Source organism: Neofelis nebulosa, chromosome 17, assembly GCF_028018385.1.
Source record: "Neofelis nebulosa isolate mNeoNeb1 chromosome 17, mNeoNeb1.pri, whole genome shotgun sequence".
Taxonomy (NCBI): domain Eukaryota; kingdom Metazoa; phylum Chordata; class Mammalia; order Carnivora; family Felidae; genus Neofelis; species Neofelis nebulosa.
Genome location: NC_080798.1, coordinates 13,553,109 through 13,572,838, shown reverse-complemented (window position 1 = coordinate 13,572,838; position 19,730 = coordinate 13,553,109). Strand labels below are relative to the sequence as shown.

At 55.5% G+C, this 19,730-nt stretch overlaps 1 protein-coding gene and 1 pseudogene across 1 annotated transcript; both read left to right on the top strand.

The window, feature by feature from the left end:
- Window positions 1–6,906: 6,906 nt before the first annotated feature.
- Window positions 6,907–7,005, top strand: LOC131500563 (U6 spliceosomal RNA; annotated as a pseudogene).
- Window positions 7,006–9,449: 2,444 nt separating this feature from the next.
- On the top strand, window positions 9,450–17,078 carry ERF (ETS2 repressor factor). The gene is made up of 4 exons (XM_058706876.1): window positions 9,450–9,621; window positions 14,048–14,282; window positions 14,661–14,776; window positions 14,883–17,078. Exons 1-4 carry the CDS (start codon window positions 9,600–9,602, stop codon window positions 16,169–16,171), a joined length of 1,662 nt encoding a protein of 553 aa, XP_058562859.1. The 5' UTR covers window positions 9,450–9,599; the 3' UTR covers window positions 16,172–17,078.
- Window positions 17,079–19,730: the final 2,652 nt, after the last annotated feature.

The following is a 19,730-nucleotide window of genomic DNA, read 5'->3' as shown; positions in this document are numbered from 1 at the left end:
AGTAGATTCCGGCAGCCCAGATCTGGGGCTTACACCAGGTAGGGGGCTGTCTGCAGGGCATCCAAACTCTCTACGTTGGATTTGCCCTAAATAGAGGATAATGGGGAGCAGTGGACACTGGCCTTAGGAGAGGCTTTTGCTGCCTGTGATGGGTTCCCGGTCTCCACACAGGATTCACATCGCTTGAGAAGCAAATGCACCCAATCTATTTCAGGTGCACACGGTACAACATTCCCACTACCGGTGCGAGAATGTGCTGTGACATATGGCCAGTTAACCCCGGGGGCTGGGAAGCAATCTCAGTTGTCCAATGGGGTTCACTGAGATTGAAGGAGATTCACATTATCCACTGTCCACAGAAGATTTGCTTTGAGAGTGGGGGAAATTTCACTGTCTACAACTTCACGAGTGGGGGAAGGGCAGAGAGAGAGAGAAGAGAGAATCCCAAGTAGGCTCTGCGCTGTCAGTGCAGACCCTGATGCTGGGCTCAAACTCATGACCTGTGAGATCATGAGCCAAAGTCGAACGCGCAACCAACTGAGCCTCCCAGGTGCCCCTCAATTTTTATTAACGTTCATTTATTTATTTTGAGAGAAGGAGAGAGTAGGCGTGCAGGGGAGGGGCAGAGAAAGAGGGAAAGAGAATCAATGGGAAGGAATCTTACACTATTATTTACACTTACACTATTACACTAGTGTATTATGACTTACACCATTTCATACTATCATGCTATTTTATACTGTTTTCATAACATTCTAGAAGAGTTTGCACTGAAAAACTGAGTGGACTTTGAGGGAGCTTTTACAGGGCAGGTTAGACCGTGTGCATTGGGTAGATGCTGGGTCTGAGGGAAGTTTATACTCATCAGAGAGTTCCCATTGCCTACTTAGGTAGACCCTTGGAGAATGGTTCACGCTGTTACAGAAGGGGTTCACAGCAGCTGCAGAGGGTCCCCCATACATGGAGATGTGCCCTGTCCTTGTTAATTTTGCCATGGAGGTGAGACATTATAGTGTCCACGGGGAAGTGCGTGCTGGGTGGGAGTTCACATTGCCCAGAGATTATATTGCGTTAGAGACTTCCGTTGATCAGGATGGTGTTTCACGTTCCATAGTCAGTTGGCATCAGGTGTGGGGGAGAGTTAGCCTGTCAGTGGGGAGGGAGGTGTGCACTGTCCGCGAAGGAACTCACCCTGCCCAGGGAGCCCTCTGATGTAGTGAAAGGGAGCCTCTCCTGTCCCTTCAGGATCGTCTTGGCTGTGGTCAGTTTACAGTGTTCACACAGGAATCCTCACTGCTTGTTGGAGTTACACCATGCACAAAGGAGACCTGTCTGTGGGAATTCACACTGTCCAAGGGCCTATTTTTCCTGTCATCCTGTCATCAAGGAAAGGTGCGCATAGTACCCTGCCCCTGAGAGAATTACATAAAATGTAATTAACTTAGTATACGGTTCATTGACATTACACTGTCCTGCAAGGTGGGGGGTGATGTTGCCGGAAGCGGGATAATACAGGCTTAGCCAGGCTACTGGGGTCAAACCCAGCTGGGCTTCTTCTCTGGCTGTGTGACTTCGGGCAAGCCATTTAATCCCTCTGTGCCTCCATTTCTGCATCTGTATGGGGATAATTAAAAACAAACAAACAAACAAACAAACAAACGGATAGCCCTTGGCCTAGGGTTATAATGAATTTAGATGTGCAAGGCATTTGGGACAAGTGGCTCCAGCAGAGTAAACCCGCAAAGATCTTAGCTATTGTCGTGATTGTTGGTATCCAGGGGGTTATCACTACCTGAAGGGTTTATGCTGCCTCAGTCTTAACTGGCCACCTTCTGCATACTTCGTACGTGTGTGCTGCTCGTGGTGCTGGTAGTGGTGGTGGCGGAAGTGTTTGAAAGGATTCCAGGGTTTGGCCTATCTCTGGAGCATTTGCGGAGCTATCAGGAGGCACCGTGGTCTAGCACTTGATGTCCCAGCTGTAACAATGTTTAGCGTGGGCCTGGAACCTCTCTGAGTCTCACTGTTCTCATCTGAAAAATGGGGATCATCGGAGTACCTACCTGATAAAGTTGACGTGATGATGAAATGAGATGCCGAGTCCAGGTCCAGGGTCTTGTATATAGTAAGTGCTCAGTAAACAGGAGTGGCGATTTTTTTTAATGTTTGTGTGTTTATGTATTTATTTTGAGAGAGAGAGAGAGTGTGTGTGTGTGTGTGTGTGTGTGTGAGCAGGGGAGGGGCAGAGAGAGAGGGAGACACAGAATCTGAAGCAGGCTCTAGCCTCTGAGCTGTCAGCACAGAGCCCAACATGGGGCTTGAACCTACGAACCGCAAGGTCATGACCTGAGCCAAAGTCGGCACACAACTGAGCCACCCAGGTGCCCCTTTTAATGTTCATTTATTTCTTTTTGAGGAGTGGGGGAGGGGCCGACAGAGAATCCCAAGCAGGCTCCACACAGGGCTCGATCCTACAATCAATGAGATCGTGGCTTGAGCTGAAATCAAGAGCCAGATGCTTAACCGACTGAGCCACACGTGCCCCTAGAAGTGGCAGTTTTTATGTGCCCTATCCTGTGCTGGGCCCCGGGAAATCCCTGCCACTTAGGAATTAATTCACCATTTCTGGGTCTTTATTTGGGGCCTCAGTGTTCATGACAAGTTATACTACCCTCTGGGGAGTCATCCTGTCCTCAAACCTGTGTGTGCTGCAGGGAAGTTAGGTAACTTTTTAAATAAAGTTTATTTATTTTTATTTAGAAAGAGAGAGAGAGAGAGCCTGAGCAGGGAGGGACAGAGAGAGAGGGAGAGAGAGAGAATCTCAAGCAGGCTCCACGCTGTCAGCTCAGAGTCTGGTGTGGGGCTCAAACTCACTAACTGCGAGATCATGACCTGAGCCATACCAAGAGTCGGTCGCTTAACCAACTGAGCCCCCTGGGCGCCCCAGTTCCATAACTTTCTTTTTTTAATGTTTATTTATTTTGGAGAGAGAGAGAGCACAAGCCTGGGAGGGGCAGAGAGAGAGAGAGAGAGACAGAAACCCAAACAGGCTCCAGGCTCTGAGCTGTCAATACAGAGCCCAACATGGGGCTCAAACCAACGAACTGCGAGATTATGACCTGAGCCAAAGTTTGGATGCTTAATCGACTGAGCCACCCAGGCATCCCAGTTGTGTAACTTTTTATGGGAGAACTAGGATTTTTAGGAGGAGGGTGGATAATAGAATTTTATGATGGTTGTTACAAAGGCCCGGGGAGTTTAAATGGAACATGGGGTTTCGGGCTACATTATCAATGACTTAATAAAACTGACATAGTGACACCGAGGTGTATTGGAACCATTGTTAAGTCCGTACACTGCTCACAGAGTGCTCCCCTGAGGTGGCACTGTCCACATGGGGGCCCAGTGTCCTTGGGTTACACTCATGAGGCCAGGTGACGACGGCACTACACTGTTCACATGAAAAGTCACACTGGTTACAGAAATGACCCTATTTATGTGCTTGTCTCCACTGTGCATACAGGTTTACACAGGTTGTAGGAGCTGACCCTGTTGATGGAGGAATTCACACAATGTTAAACGGGCCATGTTGCCTCTAGGGTAGAGCACGCTAATGAGGGAACACGCTATTTGTAGGGGGGGCCCAACCTTGTTTATTTGCTGTCTCACCACGTATATGGGGCTCATGCTGTTTATGAAAGTTACACCACCTATATGGGGTTACACCGTTTATGTGGGTTGCCTTTGTATACGAGGCTCACAAAGTTTATGAAGACTGTGCTGTTGGATGGGACTTGGGTCATTTATGAGGGCTACCCTGTCTGTATGAGGTTTATGAGGGTCGTGCTACCTCTGCTGGGGTTCACGCTGTGTTTGAGCATGCACTATCTGGGGTTTACACTATCCATGCGAGAGCCACCCTGCAAATGGGAGTTTATATCAGTTATGGACTTGGTTCTGTCTGTAAGATGGACTCTGATTGTGGGCTTATACCAGTGTACGTGGACTCAGTTCATTTTAGCAGATACGTATTAGCAGACTGTTCTATGACCAACCTTGGGGTAGGCCCTTGGTGTAGAGCAGTGAAGAAAACAGACCAAATCCCTTTCTTTGTGGAGCTGACCTTCAGTAGGACAAGCACACCTTTGCAGAGTTTTTCCTTGTATACGGGGTCCACAATGGGGTTGACACTCTTTAGGGGGTTGAGTTGGCATCAGCTGTCCATGAGAGTTTCTCTGTGTGTATGGGGCTACATTTATTGGTATTACATTGGGTACATGGGGATTCACTATCCAGAGATGAACTTATTCATTCATTCTAGATTGCCAGGCATTGTGCCAGCCTCTGGGGACACAGTAGGTAACAACACAGGCAAAAATCACTACCCTCGTAGAGCTGACATTATAGAGGGGGGATTCAGAGGAAGAGCAAATACATTACAGAAATACATGCCACATGAGGATAAGTGCAATGGAGAAAAATAGTGCATAGAAGGGACATAGGGGTCCAGGAAGGGGGCTTCAATTTAAAACAGAATGGTCAGGAGCACGTGGGTGGCTCAGTCAGTTGAGTTTCTGACTTTTTTTTTTTTTTAGTTTATTTATTTGAGAGAGAGAGAGAGAGAGAGAGAGAAAGTGCCACAGAATCTGAAGCAGGTTCCAGGCTCTAAGCTGTCTGCACAGAGCCTGACGCAAGGCTTAAACTCATATATTGCAAGATCATGACCTGAGCCCAAGTCAGACGCTTAACCTCCTGAGCCACGCAGGCACCCCGAGTTTCTGACTCAATCTCAGTTCAGGTCTTGGGGTCATGAGTTCAAACCCTGAGTTGGGCTCTATGCTGGGCATGATGCCTACTTAGAGAAGAGAAAAGAAAAGAAAAAAGGAAAGGAAAGGGGAAAAAAGAAAAGAAAAAAAGAAAAAGAAAAGAAAGAGAGTGGTCAGGTAGGGCTTATTGGGAAGGTGGTTTCTGAGTAAAACCCTGAAGGGGACGAAGGGCAGAGCTATGCAGACTTCCGCAGGAAAAGCCTTCCAGGCAGATGGAACAGCACAGGCAAAATCCCTGAGGCAGGCATATGCCTGGCCTGTTGAAGAAATAGCACAGAGACTGGAGTGCGGCTGGCAAGGAAATGGAGGGGAAAGGTGGGAGGTGAGGGCAGGGAGGAAGAGCCTTGCTGGCCACTTCAGGGAGTTGGCTTTTATTCCCAGTGAACAGAGGATTTGGGGGCAGCAAAGGGATATCATCTGATTTACTAGAACCCCTCTAGCTGTAGGTGGGGCACAAGTGGCAGCCAGGAGGCCAGCGAGGAGTCCCCAGATCAGTGGGGTGGTGATGGTGAAGAGTAGCTGATTTTGAAAATTTTTTTTAACATTTATTTTTGAGACAGAGAGAGACAGAGCATGAACAGGGGAGGGTCAGAGAGAGAGAGGGAGACACAGAATCCGAAGCAGACTCCAGGCTCTGAGCCATCAGCCCAGAGCCCGACATAGGGCTCGAACTCACAGACCGCGAGATTGTGACCTAAGTTGAAGTCGGACGCTTAACTGACTGAGCCACCCAGGCGCCCCGAAGAGTAGCTGATTTTGAAACAGTTGAAGGTAGAGCATATATGGGAGTTCCCTTCAGACTGGGTGATGGGTGACAGAAAGGGGTCAAAGATGACACCAAGGAATTCAGCCAGGGCAACTTGCAAAATGGTGTTTCAGGTTCCCAAGATGGGGGAGACTGGGGTGGGGACAGTTTCGGGGAGCTCAGGGAAACGATTTTGACTTGGCAAACTTGAGAAATCAAAATGGAAGCGCTGGTGAGGCAGTTTGATGTGTGAGATTGGGAAGCCAGTGGTGAGTCCTATGCTGGAGGAAAAAGATTTGGGTGTGATCAACACAGAGATGGCATGTGAAACCATGGGGCTGATAGAGATCACTAAGGGAACCAGCAACAGATGGAGGAGGGAAGAGGGGGACCCAGCTCTGAGCCCCGGAACCCTTCAGCATTTCAAGTAGGGGGCTGAAGAAGGGTGATACGCTAATGGGGTTATTACATTTTTTGTTTGGGAGTAGTCACACTGTTTAGGTGGCTACAGTCTCTATATATCGTGGCTCATATTATTTCTAAGGGAACTACAATGTTCAAAGAGTAGTAATGGCCCCTTGTTGCTTGTTATAGGTGATGGGTAGGTTGTGACAATGATTATCGCCCATACGGTTTTCTTTCCAGAAGCGTGGGGATAGATAGGTTCTGTCCATGCCTTAGCCTGACAACAACAGCATAAATGTCATCTACTGTCAAGACAGTAACTTGGAACAAGAAGAACTACGTCCATGGGAGTGAGGGTGTCTTCCACTGTCTGGACGGAGTTGTTTTCTCCCTGTGAATTACACTGTTCGCTGTAGGCATGTCTTAGGTCTATGAGAGGTTGCACTTTTCACTTAGCTTCAGGGGCCTTCAGGTGGAGTTTTCCCACAGGGAATGAGAGGGTGGAAGGAAGTGTCCCCTTGTTCACTGGAATTGATATGGCCTTCCATATGCCTTCACTGGATGGCATGCCTTTAAGGAATGACCAGTGGTGACGAATAGTCTCTCTGCCAAGTTTGTGATATGCGAGTGTTTCATACAGTAACGGTGGGGTTCACCTTCCCTGATTGGCTCTCAGTGTTCACAAGGCAAGTGAACTATCCAAGAGGGTCCACGCTTCTGTGGTAGAGTCACATTGACCCCCTGGAGGTTACATGATCTGTGGATAGGTTTTCATAAACCGCCAGAGGTCACACTACTCAGGGGGGATTTTCACCAGGGACTCCCACTCTCTCTGACAGCTCAGTCTCTACCATGATGCCTGCCCGCTACCCATGATTGTATTTCATAGGAACAGCAGGACTGAGTTATGCAACTGGGTCAGGGTGGGACTTATGCCATTAAGAGGCAATTTCTGGGATGATACAGAGAGGGTTAGACTCATGGGCCCTGCACAAGGGTGACACTCAAATTTGTGAATTGTTCCCTATTTTAAAAAAGGGGGGGAGAGTTGTGCCTGGGTGGCTTAGTCGGTTGAGCGTATGACTCTTCAACTTTTATTTATTTATTTATTTATTTTTGCGAGACAGAGAGAGATAGAGTTCAAGCAGGGGAGGGGCAGAGAGAGAGGGAGTCTTAGAATCCAAAGGAGGCTCCAGGTTCTGAGCTGTCAGCACAGAGCCCCACGCAGGGCTCAATCTCACGGATGAACTGTGAGATCATGACCTGAGCTGAACTTTGGCTTGCATGCACATGTGCTCAGCTCACTCTCTCCCTCTTAAAAAAAAAAAAAAAAAAAAAGGCAATTTCACACTGTCAGTACCCTGTATTTATTATCTAGTTGGAGTCTGTAGGGTAAGGGGTGCTTACATTATCCACAGGGTATATAGCTCATTCTGCTAATAATTTATTACCAGTATTTACTACATACTTACTTCATATCCCCAGTTTCTTACAACCACCTGGTCATGTAGGGTCTAATAATATCCCCATTTTACAGATGGGGAAGTTGGGGCTCAAAGAGGAAAATTCACTTGCTCTATGTCACAGACAAGAAGTAGCAAAGTTAGGGTTGCAACCCCCATCTTTGTCTTGTTGGTGGGAGTGTGGGATCACTAAAGTTGTTACAGACCTATTATTGTTGAAACTTTGCATTGTCTTTTTCTGAGGGAAGGTAGACAGTAAAGGTGTCAGTAAAGCTGATGGTGAAGGATGTGGTTTCAAATTGGATAGGTCTAAGTTTAAATCCTGACTCCAACACTTCCTGGCTGTAGGACTTTGACGGACTGATTTCCCCCTCGGAGCCTCACCTTCTTAATCTGTAAGTGGGGATAACAATAGCAATTTCCCACTTTGGGATTTTGTGAGCATCAAATGACAAGATGCCCCAGACAATGCTTGGCCCAGTGCCTGGCACATCATGAGCGCTAGGAATTCGGGAGCTGTTATAATAACAATGATGGTGATTATTATTGCTGGACCACACTGCTCCCAGAGGGTTACAATATCCGTGGGGGAGCAGCACTGTCCGTAGGCAAGGTTACATAATTCCCCAGGGAGGTGATGCTTTTCCCCGGGAGGCTCCGGTCTCTACGGAGGAAGAGGCTAGAGACTTCTGAGGCACTGGTTAGGGGACTGCTCTAATGCATCTAGGCACCCAGCAAAGGGTTGAAGCCCTAAGAAGCCAGAGTCACCCACCCTCCTGGCCTTCCCACCCTGTGGCTTCTCTCTCCCTGCCCATTTTCTGTTTCAGTTTCTCTGAGCCTCACCCCCACCCTGCAATATTCCCCTCCTTTGGTACCTCAAGAGTCTTCTCTGAAACTCTGTCTTCGGGCTCGGTCTGTGGATATTGCTTCTATTTGCCCTCTACCCTGCTGCCGGCTCCCGCTAGCCGTCAGATCAGCGCTTATTTCCTGTTTCCTGAAGCCTCAGGCTCCATCCATCCCTCCCAGCTGCGGAGAACAGACTTAGCACTGCCCTACGCACTGGTCTTCATCCTTAAGCCCTACCTTCCTCTCTCCTGGCGACCCACCAGTGCCCCTTGGGAGCACATTTGTTCAGACTTTGGTCGCCCCCTCGCATCCCGGCCCACCTCCGGAACCCCCTGCCCTGGTGGTGGAGGTGGGGGTACCTCCGGCGCCGGCTGTGTCCCCAGGACAGCTGCAGCGTGGGGATGGAGTTGGGGGGGGGGGTGGGATGCTCCCAAATGCATTCTCTTTGGTCACTTCCTCCCCAGCTGGGATTGGGGCTATCTGGAAGGCCAAGACCCCATCCCGGAGGAGCGGAGGGCACAGCCGCCTCCCCATTTCCGATGCTGGGAAATGATTCCCACCCATTCCACCCCACCCCTGGACAGCTGCCCCCATTCAGGCTCAGGGCTGTGTTGGGGGGGGGGGGCAGGGTAAGGCCAGGGTGAGAAATGTGGTCTTGATCATTCTCCAAGGTCCTGACCTGCCCCCCTGCAGTGAAGATTCTGCCCCCTCTCGAAAGGTCCATGCCTTTCAAAAGTTTTTGACCCCTTCCAGAGCCCCCCCCCCCCCCCCCCCACTTACAAGCTCCCAAAAGAAACTCTGGATCCGCAGTGGGCAGGAGAGGAGGAGGGGCGACAGGTCACGAGCACGGAGGACTTAAGTTATCTGCAGACTAGGAGCCTCGGAAAAGGGTCATGACCCCCAGGACCCTATCCCACCCCCACCCCCTCCTTCCTTCCTCCCCTGTCGCGCGGCCCCTTTAAGCCCAGAGCCGGCCGGTCCTCAGTGGCTGCGCGCCGGCGAGTGTGTGTGTGTATGTGTGTGTGTGTGTGTGCGTGCGTGTGTGTATGTGTGTGTGTGTGTGAGTGCGCGGGGAGGGGGCGGGCGCAGTGTCTCCATGGCGACGCGGCGGTGACGTCGCCGGCCGGGGGGCGTGGGCGTCCCGGCCCCGGAGTGCGATATTAACCCGGGAGGCGGCGGCGGGGAGGGGAGAGGCTCTGAGAGGCGAGGCCGGGTGAAGCGCCGAGGGCGGCCCGACGGGCGCGGGACGGGACGGGGCAGCGCGGGCGCCGGGAGCTGCGGCCCGGAGTCGGGGCGCCTAGCCCCGGGCCCCCCAGCATGAAGACCCCGGCGGACACAGGTGGGGGCGGGGGCAGCACGTGTGGGGGAGACTTGTTGCCCGGGGAAACCAGGCAGAGAAACTTTGGGGGGGGCTGAAGGGTTCCGGGGCAGCCGGAGTGATCCCCAGTTCTGGGGGGACCCCAAGCATTCGAGACCTGTTGCTTCTCGTGGCGCGAGCGAGGGGTGCTGCATGGGACCCCCAATTTCTGGGTCCGGGCGGAGTGGTGTGGGCGCTGCGAGTCCTGGTCCTCTCCCTACTGGACTCCGAGAACTGGGTTCTCCCCCACTCCCGGGATCACGGGGGTGGCGGGGTCCCTCCCCGCCGCTCTGTCACGTTGCACTCTGGGGGCCGGGACGTGTGCGGGGCGTGGGGGGGGCTGTCCACGGGGCCCGCTATTCCCGGTTCTGCGCTGCGCGGTCCGGCCCATGACCTTCACCGCGGCGCGTGCCCCGCACCGGCTTAGAGGGGATACGGGATGGTTTCTAGAAGGAGGGCGTGATTGGGGAGCCCAGGACTCGGGGTCCGGGCTGCGCCGCCCCTCCCCCGCCCGTCTCCGCCGGCTCCTCGCTCCCCCGCCCGCGCCGAGTCGCAAAGTTCCAAAGCGCAGCCCGAACGTTCGAAAAAGGAACTTTTTGTTTCCGACCTTAGAACGCGCGGCGTTAAGGTGGCTCCGGGGAGACCTGGGTACCCTCCTCCCGCGCTGCCGGGGCCCCGGGGTGGAGGAGGGTGGGGAAGGTGGGGGGGACGCGGAGGCTCCCCCTTCGCCCCCCCTCCCTCATCCAGCTCTTCTCTTTCAACCGGCCGTCTTTTCCCTCCGCCCCCCTCTTCCCCGCCAACTTGCTCCTCCTTAAGGGGCCAAGGTTCCCCTCCCCCCCCGTCGGCGGGCGGGGGGCAGCGGGATTAACCCCCCTCCCACTCGGACTTTCCCCCTTCCCCTCCCCCGCCGCCCCCGGGCTCGCGCGGGCTGGACTTTGCGCCCGAGCGCGCTGGGGGGAGGGGTCCCAGCCGCCCCCTGCCCGTCTACCCCGTCGGAATCCGGCCCGGGGCGGGGACGGGGGAGGGGGAAGGGGGCCGGGCGCCGCTGTTCAAACTTGTTTCCTTCCCCCGGCGGCGGCCGCGGCTAGGGCTCCTGTGTGCGGGTGTGTGCCCCGACCGGCCCACCCACCCCGCCCCCCCGCTCGGCGGGTGGGGGCGGCTCTTAAAGGGCTCCGAGCCGGGCTCCGGCGCCTGGGGATTGGGGCCGAGGAGGGGGGCAGGGGGGTGGGGCAGGGGTGCGGAGTGCTGTAGGGTCAGTCACGTGCGTCCCACATACTCTCTGGCTCCCACAGGCTCCAGGGCTGCTGGGCCTTGGGGGCAGCAAGAGCCTCTTCTCGCCCGAGGAGGGGGCCTAGGCGCCCAGACAACCCCGCCTCGTCTTCCCTCCCTGCTACGGGCCTTTGCCTGGTGGGACCGGCTGGGCCGCTCCCCTAACCCTGTCTTGGGGCCGAGCCGCGTGTGGGTTCTCCGCCTGGGGGAAGGGGCGGGGGCCTGGAATGGCCTCCCGATCGGTCCATCGGTGCGTCTGTCCGTCTGCACGCCCCTCCATCCGATCCTCCATCCCGGCCCCTCTCTCCTCTCTGCCGCGGCTGTTTCCCACTTCCTGTTTTCTTCCCGGCTCTGGCGCCACCGAGGGCTGCCTGGAGTGTGGGGGAGGTGGCAGGGCCCCCCAGGAGGTCGGCGTGTTCTTCCTCTACCACCACCACTCCCTTCCGACCCCCATAGTCTCTTTAAAAAAAAGTTTGGCCAGTCATGTGAATTTGGGGGGTGCCCAGGAGTTATGCCCCCCACCCCCCCAGGTTTCTAGTCTGTCTAGGAGAATCCCTACCCCACCTCTGTGGGACCCAGGTGTGCCTTCTGGGTCCCTGCCATCCCAGCCCTTCCTGTCTGTCTGCTGCTACCTCTCCACCCTGTCTCAAAGTGTCTTGAGCCCCTCTCTCAGTGTCAGCTGCTTGCTGCTTCTATCACTGTCCCCCATGCTCCAGAGGTCCTCTCCCCCAAGCTTTCTTGGTGCAGGCCCGGTGGTTCCCTGTTTAAGCACGTGGACCCATACACAACACACACTCACACATGCTCCCCTTGCCCGTGCCTGGCTCCTGGCTCCAAGGCCTGGGGAACAGAGCCCCATTGAGACACCCTGACGTCACCCCCGCTCTTCTTCTCCCCCCAAAGCTAGGAACAGGCCCTCATGTATGCCATGTCCGAAGAGGAAAGCCTGGTAGGGGTGGTCCTGGGAGTGGGGAAGTCCCTGCCTGGGTTGGGATCCAGGGTCCTAGCCCCAGAGGGAGCTTGGTCAGGGAAGGGGGGGTTAACAAGGCAGCCTGGGACAGCCCCCGGAATGCAGCTTGAGGCCTTTCCAGAGCCCCCCACCTCCCTTCCGAGTTCCCTTTGTGTTGCATGTAGTCTCTCTCACTCCTCTTCTGCAAAGTTTATTTTTAGCCTCCTGCTCCCCCGCTCCCAGGACTGTCGCTGCACACACGTTGCCTGGTTACCGGGACAAGGAGGCTGGGGCGGGTGGGCTGGAAAGGGTGGCTTTAATTTGGGGGGAGGGTGAAAGTCAGTACACCCCCAACCCCAGACTAGTGTCTCAGGGGCTTTGCCCCCCACCCCCCCTTTTGGGTCTGAGAACCAGATTGGAGCTTAGGTAGGAGAAGCACGGAGCTTGGTGCTCTGAGTGGGGGGTAGGAGCATTTTGGAGGAGGTAGAGGGTCCATGGAGCTAGTGATTTGGTCACTTGGGTTCTCAAGGGCCTCTGGCCCCTGAAGAAGACCCTGGGACCTGCATTCTCCAGCAGGGTGAGGATAATGGGATGAACACCTGGATTCCTAAAGAGAGGAGAATGGGGCTATATGGATGCTGTGATCTAAGGAAGGCATTGTCAGGGGCTGTCACTTCTGAATGGAGCAGGGGCTGTTGTTGGTATAGGACTCTGGGTCTGTGACCAGCTGGAGGTCGTATCCTTGGAGCCCTGAGGGGCTTGTTTGAGGCTGGGATTTCTGAATGGGGCAGGGACTATGAGGGGAATGCTGGCCATCCCATTCTACCCAAGGCCAGGGCTCAGGAAGCTGGGTCGCTGTGGGGGATAGACTCAGCTCTGGATTTAGAAGAGGTGGTCCCTGTGGGAGTAGGAACTGCTGAACCTCTGTGTCCCCAAGGGGAAGTATCCCCTGTTGGATTCCAGACTGCAGTGGTGTCTTTGAGGGAGGCTCAGCATTGCCCTGGGCCTGGTTTGTACCTGCTTGAGCTGAGGCTTGAGCCGGGGCCAGGGGCCAGAGGCTGACCAGTGCAGCCTGACTGTGACTTGGGACCCCGCCCATTTTAGTTGTCCACCTTGGCCTTCTCCCTCTGGTGGCACCAGGGCCCCTGCCCTGCCTCCCCCTCCTTCTCTTCTTCCCCTTCCCTCCTCCCACCCCTCCATTACCGGCTGCCTAGTGCTGAATTATTGATGGCCCCTGATTACCCGGGGGTTTGGGAAATGACAACAACCGCAGCCCCCCCCATCGACCCCCCCCCAGGCTGCCCACCCCCTCCAGGGACCAGCCAGCCCACCACCAACCTCTACCCAAGGTTAATGCTGGGGGCGAGTAGGCAGGTGGGCAGGGAAGAAGCTGAGGATGAGAAGGCGGAAGGGGGAACGGGCTGTAGCATTGCTTGTTCAATCTGCAGGCCTGGGCTGGGGCCTTCCAGCCAGGTTGGGTCCATGTGCCTGGGTCTGGGGAGGGCAGTGCAGCACAGAGGGTCTAGGGCTCGTTGTTGGGGGGGGGGGGGCAGACAGTCTGGGTTTCACTCTCCAGGGAAGACAGAAGCCTCTGTGTGTGCAAGCGCTGACCTCATCGTCAACCAGCCACCCCACCCCACTCCTCCTGGTCCTTTTAAGAAAAAAAAAAAAAAAAAAAAAAAAATCATCAGGTCCTGGGGTGGGAGTAGGGCTCTGATAGGTTTTGGGAGGGAGACAGTGTTATGTTCCCAGGAGGGGACTGGAACTGTGGGGTGGGTTGGGGGAGGGGTATAACTGGCCCTGAATGGGAGTGTGGGGGTTGAGGGGGGGCTCGCCCCAACCCGCTGGCCACGTGTGCCCCTTCCTGCCCCTCCCCCACTGGCAGCCCTGCCCGCCGGCCTGGCTTGGTGCCTGGCCCCCTGGCACTGGCCCCGGGACCCGCCGCCGACGGTTTCCTGTTTCTCCCGGTGTCGCTGGAGCAGGCTCCAGCTTCCCTTCCCCCCGGCTCCCGTCTAGCCCCCTTACACACAGACACACACTGTCTCCCTCTAACCCAGGTCCTGACTTGGCGGAGGGGAGACGGATTTCCCCATGTTGAGGGTGGGGTAGGAGGGTGGACCCCGGGAGGGGACCTGGAGCCCTGGACTCTGTGTCCTGACCCGGGGCCACTCCCCTGCCTCCTGTCCTCAGGGTTTGCCTTCCCAGATTGGGCCTACAAGCCAGAGTCGTCCCCTGGCTCGAGGCAGATCCAGCTGTGGCACTTTATCCTGGAGCTGCTGCGGAAGGAGGAATACCAGGGTGTCATCGCCTGGCAGGGGGACTACGGGGAATTCGTCATCAAGGACCCTGATGAGGTGGCTCGGCTCTGGGGCGTCCGCAAGTGCAAGCCCCAGATGAATTATGACAAGCTGAGCCGGGCCCTGCGGTGAGGAGGGCAGAGACCCCTGAGCAGACATGGATAGCCCCCGCTAGTTGGGGAACCCGTAACCCATGGGAATAGACTTTGGGTTTGATCCTTTGCCAAATCATAGCTGTGTGACCTTGGGCAAGTCTTAATCCTTCTCTGAGCCCATCTGTCGTGTAGAGGTGTCCTGCGGAGAGAATACAGTCCTGGGTGTGGCGTCTAGTTTGGCCCCAAGCCTGAGGGAAGAGCTAGTTTTCATTCCTTCCGGGTACTTGATTTCTCTTGTGTGGCCCAGGTTTCTTGGTCCCCCTTTGTGAGCAGCATGTAACGCATGTCAAGGAATGGGGTCTAGACTCTGGTCCCGTTGACTGATCATTCGATGGGTTTCTACATCCACAGCTATTATTACAATAAACGCATCCTGCACAAGACCAAGGGGAAACGGTTCACCTACAAGTTCAACTTCAACAAACTGGTGCTGGTTAATTACCCTTTCATCGATGTGGGGCTGGCTGGTGAGTAATGGGGCTGGTGGGCATGGGTTCAGAAGAAGCAGAGGGTCTGTGTGTATGTCCAGGCTGGGCCAAGGGCCTTGACACCACATCTCCCCTCTTCTGCCAGGGGGTGCGGTGCCCCAGAGCGCCCCACCAGTGCCATCGGGTGGCAGCCACTTCCGCTTCCCTCCCTCAACGCCCTCCGAGGTGCTGTCCCCCACCGAGGACCCCCGCTCACCACCGGCCTGCTCTTCATCCTCTTCTTCCCTCTTCTCGGCTGTGGTGGCCCGACGCCTGGGTCGAGGCTCAGTCAGTGACTGTAGCGATGGCACGTCAGAGCTGGAAGAGCCACTGGGAGAGGACCCCCGGGCCCGACCGCCAGGCCCTCCAGAGCTGGGTGCCTTCCGCGGGCCCCCACTGGCACGCCTGCCCCATGACCCTGGCGTCTTCCGAGTCTACCCCCGGCCCCGGGGTGGCCCTGAGCCCCTGAGCCCCTTCCCTGTGTCGCCTCTGGCCGGGCCTGGCTCCCTACTGCCGCCTCAGCTCTCACCAGCTCTGCCCATGACGCCCACTCACCTGGCCTACACTCCCTCACCCACGCTGAGCCCTATGTACCCCAGTGGTGGTGGGGGCCCCAGTGGCTCAGGAGGAGGCTCCCATTTCTCCTTTAGCCCTGAGGACATGAAACGGTACCTGCAGGCCCACACCCAAAGCGTCTACAACTACCACCTCAGTCCCCGCGCCTTCCTGCACTACCCTGGGCTGGTGGTGCCCCAGCCCCAGCGCCCTGACAAGTGCCCGCTGCCGCCCATGGCACCGGAGACCCCACCGGTCCCCTCCTCAGCCTCGTCCTCCTCTTCCTCCTCCTCTTCCCCATTCAAGTTTAAGCTCCAGCCACCCCCGCTGGGACGCCGGCAGCGGGCAGCTGGGGAGAAGGCTCCAGCGGGTGCTGACAAGAGTGGTGGCATTGGCATTGGCGGCGGCTCAGGCGGGCTGGCGGAGGGGGCGGGGGCGCTGGCCCCACCGCCACCACCACCACAGATCAAGGTGGAGCCCATCTCGGAAGGCGAGTCTGAGGAAGTGGAGGTGACTGACATCAGCGATGAGGATGAGGAAGATGGGGAGGTGTTCAAGACCCCTCGTGCCCCACCTGCGCCCCCCAAGCCCGAGCCTGGCGAGACACCTGGGGCAGCCCAGTGCATGCCCCTCAAGCTGCGCTTTAAGCGGCGCTGGAGTGAAGACTGTCGCCTGGAGGGGGGTGGGGGCCCCACTGGGGGCTTGGAGGATGAGGGTGAGGACAAGAAGGTGCGGGGGGAGGGGCCTGGGGAGGCCGGGGGGCCCCTCACCCCAAGGCGAGTGAGCTCTGACCTCCAGCACGCTACAGCCCAGCTCTCTCTGGAGCATCGAGATTCCTGAGGGCTGTGGGCAGGGGGCCCTGTTCCCCCCACCTCCCATGCTTCTTTTGCTGCCTTAACCCCCCCCCCCCCCAAGCCCTGGAGGTAAGGACAGCTCTCTGGTGTCTTCCCGGCCTCCTCCCCTTTCCTGCCCCATGTTTTGTATAAAACTTTTAATTTCTTTTTTTTAATGGTGAGGGTGGGTGGGTGTCCAGGGCTGGGGGCTTTCCCCTATCTGTGGGTTTCTAAGCTCCAGGCAAAGTGGTGGTGGGGGGGGGGGTAGGGTGGGGGGAGTTGAGGGGGCCACCTCCATTCTGGGGAATTTATATTTGAATTGAGGCTCCAGCCTCAATGCCCAGGAACGTTTTTTATTACAATCGCTTAGGAAGTAAAAGCCTTGTCTCCCTCCCTGTTCTCTGCCTCCTGTCCCTGTCCCTCTCCACTCTCGTCCATCCTCAGTCCTGATCCTGCCTTCCCTGCCCCTCCAGGGGCCCTGAGTGCCTGGGTTTCTCATACCCCACAGGGTTGCAGCAGGGGAGGGAGGGACATTATATGATGAACCAAAAATTCCATGTTGGGGGGGTGGGGGGCAGAGGAGGGGGAGGGGTGCCGCCCATAGGCCACAAATCTCTACAAGTGCCTGCTATCCCTCTCCCACTCCTCCCCCCTCATTCCAGCACTGGTCCAACCCCTTCACCCCCAGCTGCTCCTAGGACTAGCCCATAGGCAGGCGGGTGGGGGGGGGGTGGGAAGGGGGTGCCCTGAAACCAAACTGGAAGCCCCCTCTGCCTCCTAGCTGGGGCCCCTGGGGTGGGGGTCTGTGGTCAAGCCTTATTCTGTATTGGGGACAGTGGGTGGGTGGGGGGGGAAGGGAAGTTGGGGGGCTGCTGGAGAATGTATTCAAAACAATAAAACTTTGGACCTTTGGATGTGGTGATCTGTCCTGGGTGTTGGGTACAACAACTAAAAGGTCACACACAGCCTTTGTTTGATTCTGAAAGACAGGAACCTAGATTGGCTCTCCAACGTATCTATGGCCAGAAGGTCTAACCCTATCCGAATGGGTCAAATCGAGGCCTGGAAAATGATCTGACCTCAGGGGCACATAACCCCCAGGACTTGATGATAAACGTCTCAGGCATACCCTTGCCCTCTGACAGCTCCCCTATTCTGTGGGGATCCGCTTATCCTTGGAAGCGCTTTAGATTCCACCACCCTGTCGTCCTTGCTTTTCTGATCACCTGAAATGCCTTTCCTTTCTGGTTCTGTGTGTTCCCCGGTCGGTGTCCCCACGGCCTGGAAGGGGACTTTGGCAACAGGCCTGCAACAACTCTCGAAATGCAGACCTTGCAAGGTACGTCAGCGGTCTCTGTCAAAGCAAGGGAACATCCCCTGCCAGCGAGTTAAGGGACAGGCTTAATCCTGGTTGTTACTGATCGACGACGTGCTATGTACCAGGTACCTAATACCTAGTTAGCTGCAGTGCTTTATTTCTAACACCCAGCAATGTGGGGGCAAGCAGTTCAGTTAAATGACTTGCCCAAGGCCCTAACCCCAGCCAGGACTTTAAATGAGGTCTGTTTCTGAAGCCTGTGTGCTTTCAACAACTCCTTTTCCTCAGGCCAGGACAGTTGGATCTAGACAAAGGTTTCAATCATAGGATCTGAAAGGTGAGCTCCTAAAGCTAGAAGTTCAGGCTGGAGAGCTTGATTCAGGGATGAAAGAGCCAGGAGAAGGAATCCAAGCTGAAAGGGTCCTTAGAGACTGCCCAACCCCTACAGTGCAGGTGAGGTGCCTGAGGCCCAGAGAGAGGAAGGAGTTTCCCCAAGGCTACACAGCTAAGAAATGAGGTGGGAATTGAGGGCTCAGGCCTGTTGGACTGGCTTCATGGAGAAACCCCACCCTGTGCAACTCTGAGGGGGAAGGAACTGGCAACTCTTATCTACTCAGGCTTCACCCTCATTTCCTGCCAGCCCGGGGTGGGTGGTCCCAGATGATGTCGATTGGCAGTGAAGAGAAGATCCAGGGCTGGGGTACTGGCAGGAAACCCAGGCTCCCTTGGCAGCCTGCGGGCAACTGCTCCCTCTCCTGGGTGATGTAAGTCACTCCCTGGGGTGGGGGCCACTGGGCTATTTCTGGAAGTTGGGATGAGGCATGTCTCCTGGCAACATAGATGCAACTGAGTTGCTGGTGGTGGTGGTGTGATGGAGAAAGGGGGGTGTTATCACTGCGGGGAGGGGGGGAAGGACCCAGACGAGTGTCTCAGTTCGATTTCAGTGCCTTCAGAACACCTCTAACCAGGTCCAATATGGATTAAGAAGTGCTCGGCTTTAGAACTGCTCTCTAGGTCAGACTTGTTGCCCCCAGTTCTGACCTAGTGGGGTGTCACAGGTGGAATTTAGTTTTGTAAACTCCAGCAGCTCCGCCAGTCTTTAATGACCCACCCAAATCTAGAAATCTATTCAATTTCTGCAAGACCACACCCTCGATGTCTTCCACATCCCAGTAGAAAGCCCTTTGTCGATCTCACAATTTTTCATCAATTAATTCATCCTTCAGAGACTCTCTTCAAGCCTATAATCCCCAGACCCAGACCCCCGCCCCGCCCCCCCCCCCCTCCCGCCCCAGGCGCCCGATTCTCCTTCCTGGTGCTTCTTAAACATTGCTCACCCCTTCGGGTCCCTCAGTCTGGAGTAGTTTCTTGGCATCCCACAGACCTTTTAAAGACACCTCAAGTCCCCTATGACTTCTCCACTGGTCCCCAGTAAGACCCCTTCACTTCACAGCCTCCCCTGGACACCTCCGGACACCACAGGCCCCTCACAGACACAGACAATCTGCCCTAGCACCCCTCAACAAACGTTCTCACCCCTGTAAACATCTTGTTAAAATTCCCTCAGACGGTCGCCCTCAGACTCCCACCGACCCCAATCCCCTCCTGTCGGTTGCCCACGCGCCGTCCACTGCGCATGTCCCATGAATTCTGGCCGTTAAGTAACCGCCGCCATCCCGCCCCGCTCCGCTGTCCTTTTGGGCCTTGTTGGTCCAGTCAGTGTAGGATTTCCCAGGCTTGGGGCTTGCTTGATTCAGATTTTTGCTTTTCATTTTTCGAGCTGCCGTCAGAGGGCAGCAACCACCATTTGGCTGAAAAACTACGACTCCCAGACTCTGAACTGTTCGTAATGCAGTTGCATTCATTGAAAAGGGAGCGGAAGTCTGTCCGCGCTTTGCCTTCTGGTTAATGTAGTCCGAGAAGGCCTGAGCGATACTGTCTGTCTGCTCTGTGTCCGCTGAGAACTGCAGTTAGATCGAGTGGATGAAAGTTTCTTCAGGCTTTAGAAAGGGCAGGACAGTTAGTATGAACACTGGCTCAGATTAAAGTGAAGGTCTACAGACTCCATTTCCCATTATTCTACGAGGCAGGAGGGCTGAAGATGATTTCATTCTAGTTCCAAGTATTTCCGGGACACACACACACACACACACACACACACACACACACACACCCTCACACGAACTCCGTTTCCCAGCGTCCTTTGGGGATAGAGTCCTCCCGGGTATTTATTAGTCGATAAATAGGG

Bases quoted from the DNA above. Each gene is read 5' to 3' on its own strand.
- ERF (XM_058706876.1), top strand. From the start codon at position 9,600: ATGAAGACCCCGGCGGACACAG. The intron at 9,622-14,047 runs GTGGGGGCGGGG...TCCTGTCCTCAG, and splicing joins GAAGACCCCGGCGGACACAG to GGTTTGCCTTCCCAGATTGG. The intron at 14,283-14,660 runs GTGAGGAGGGCA...CTACATCCACAG, and splicing joins AAGCTGAGCCGGGCCCTGCG to CTATTATTACAATAAACGCA.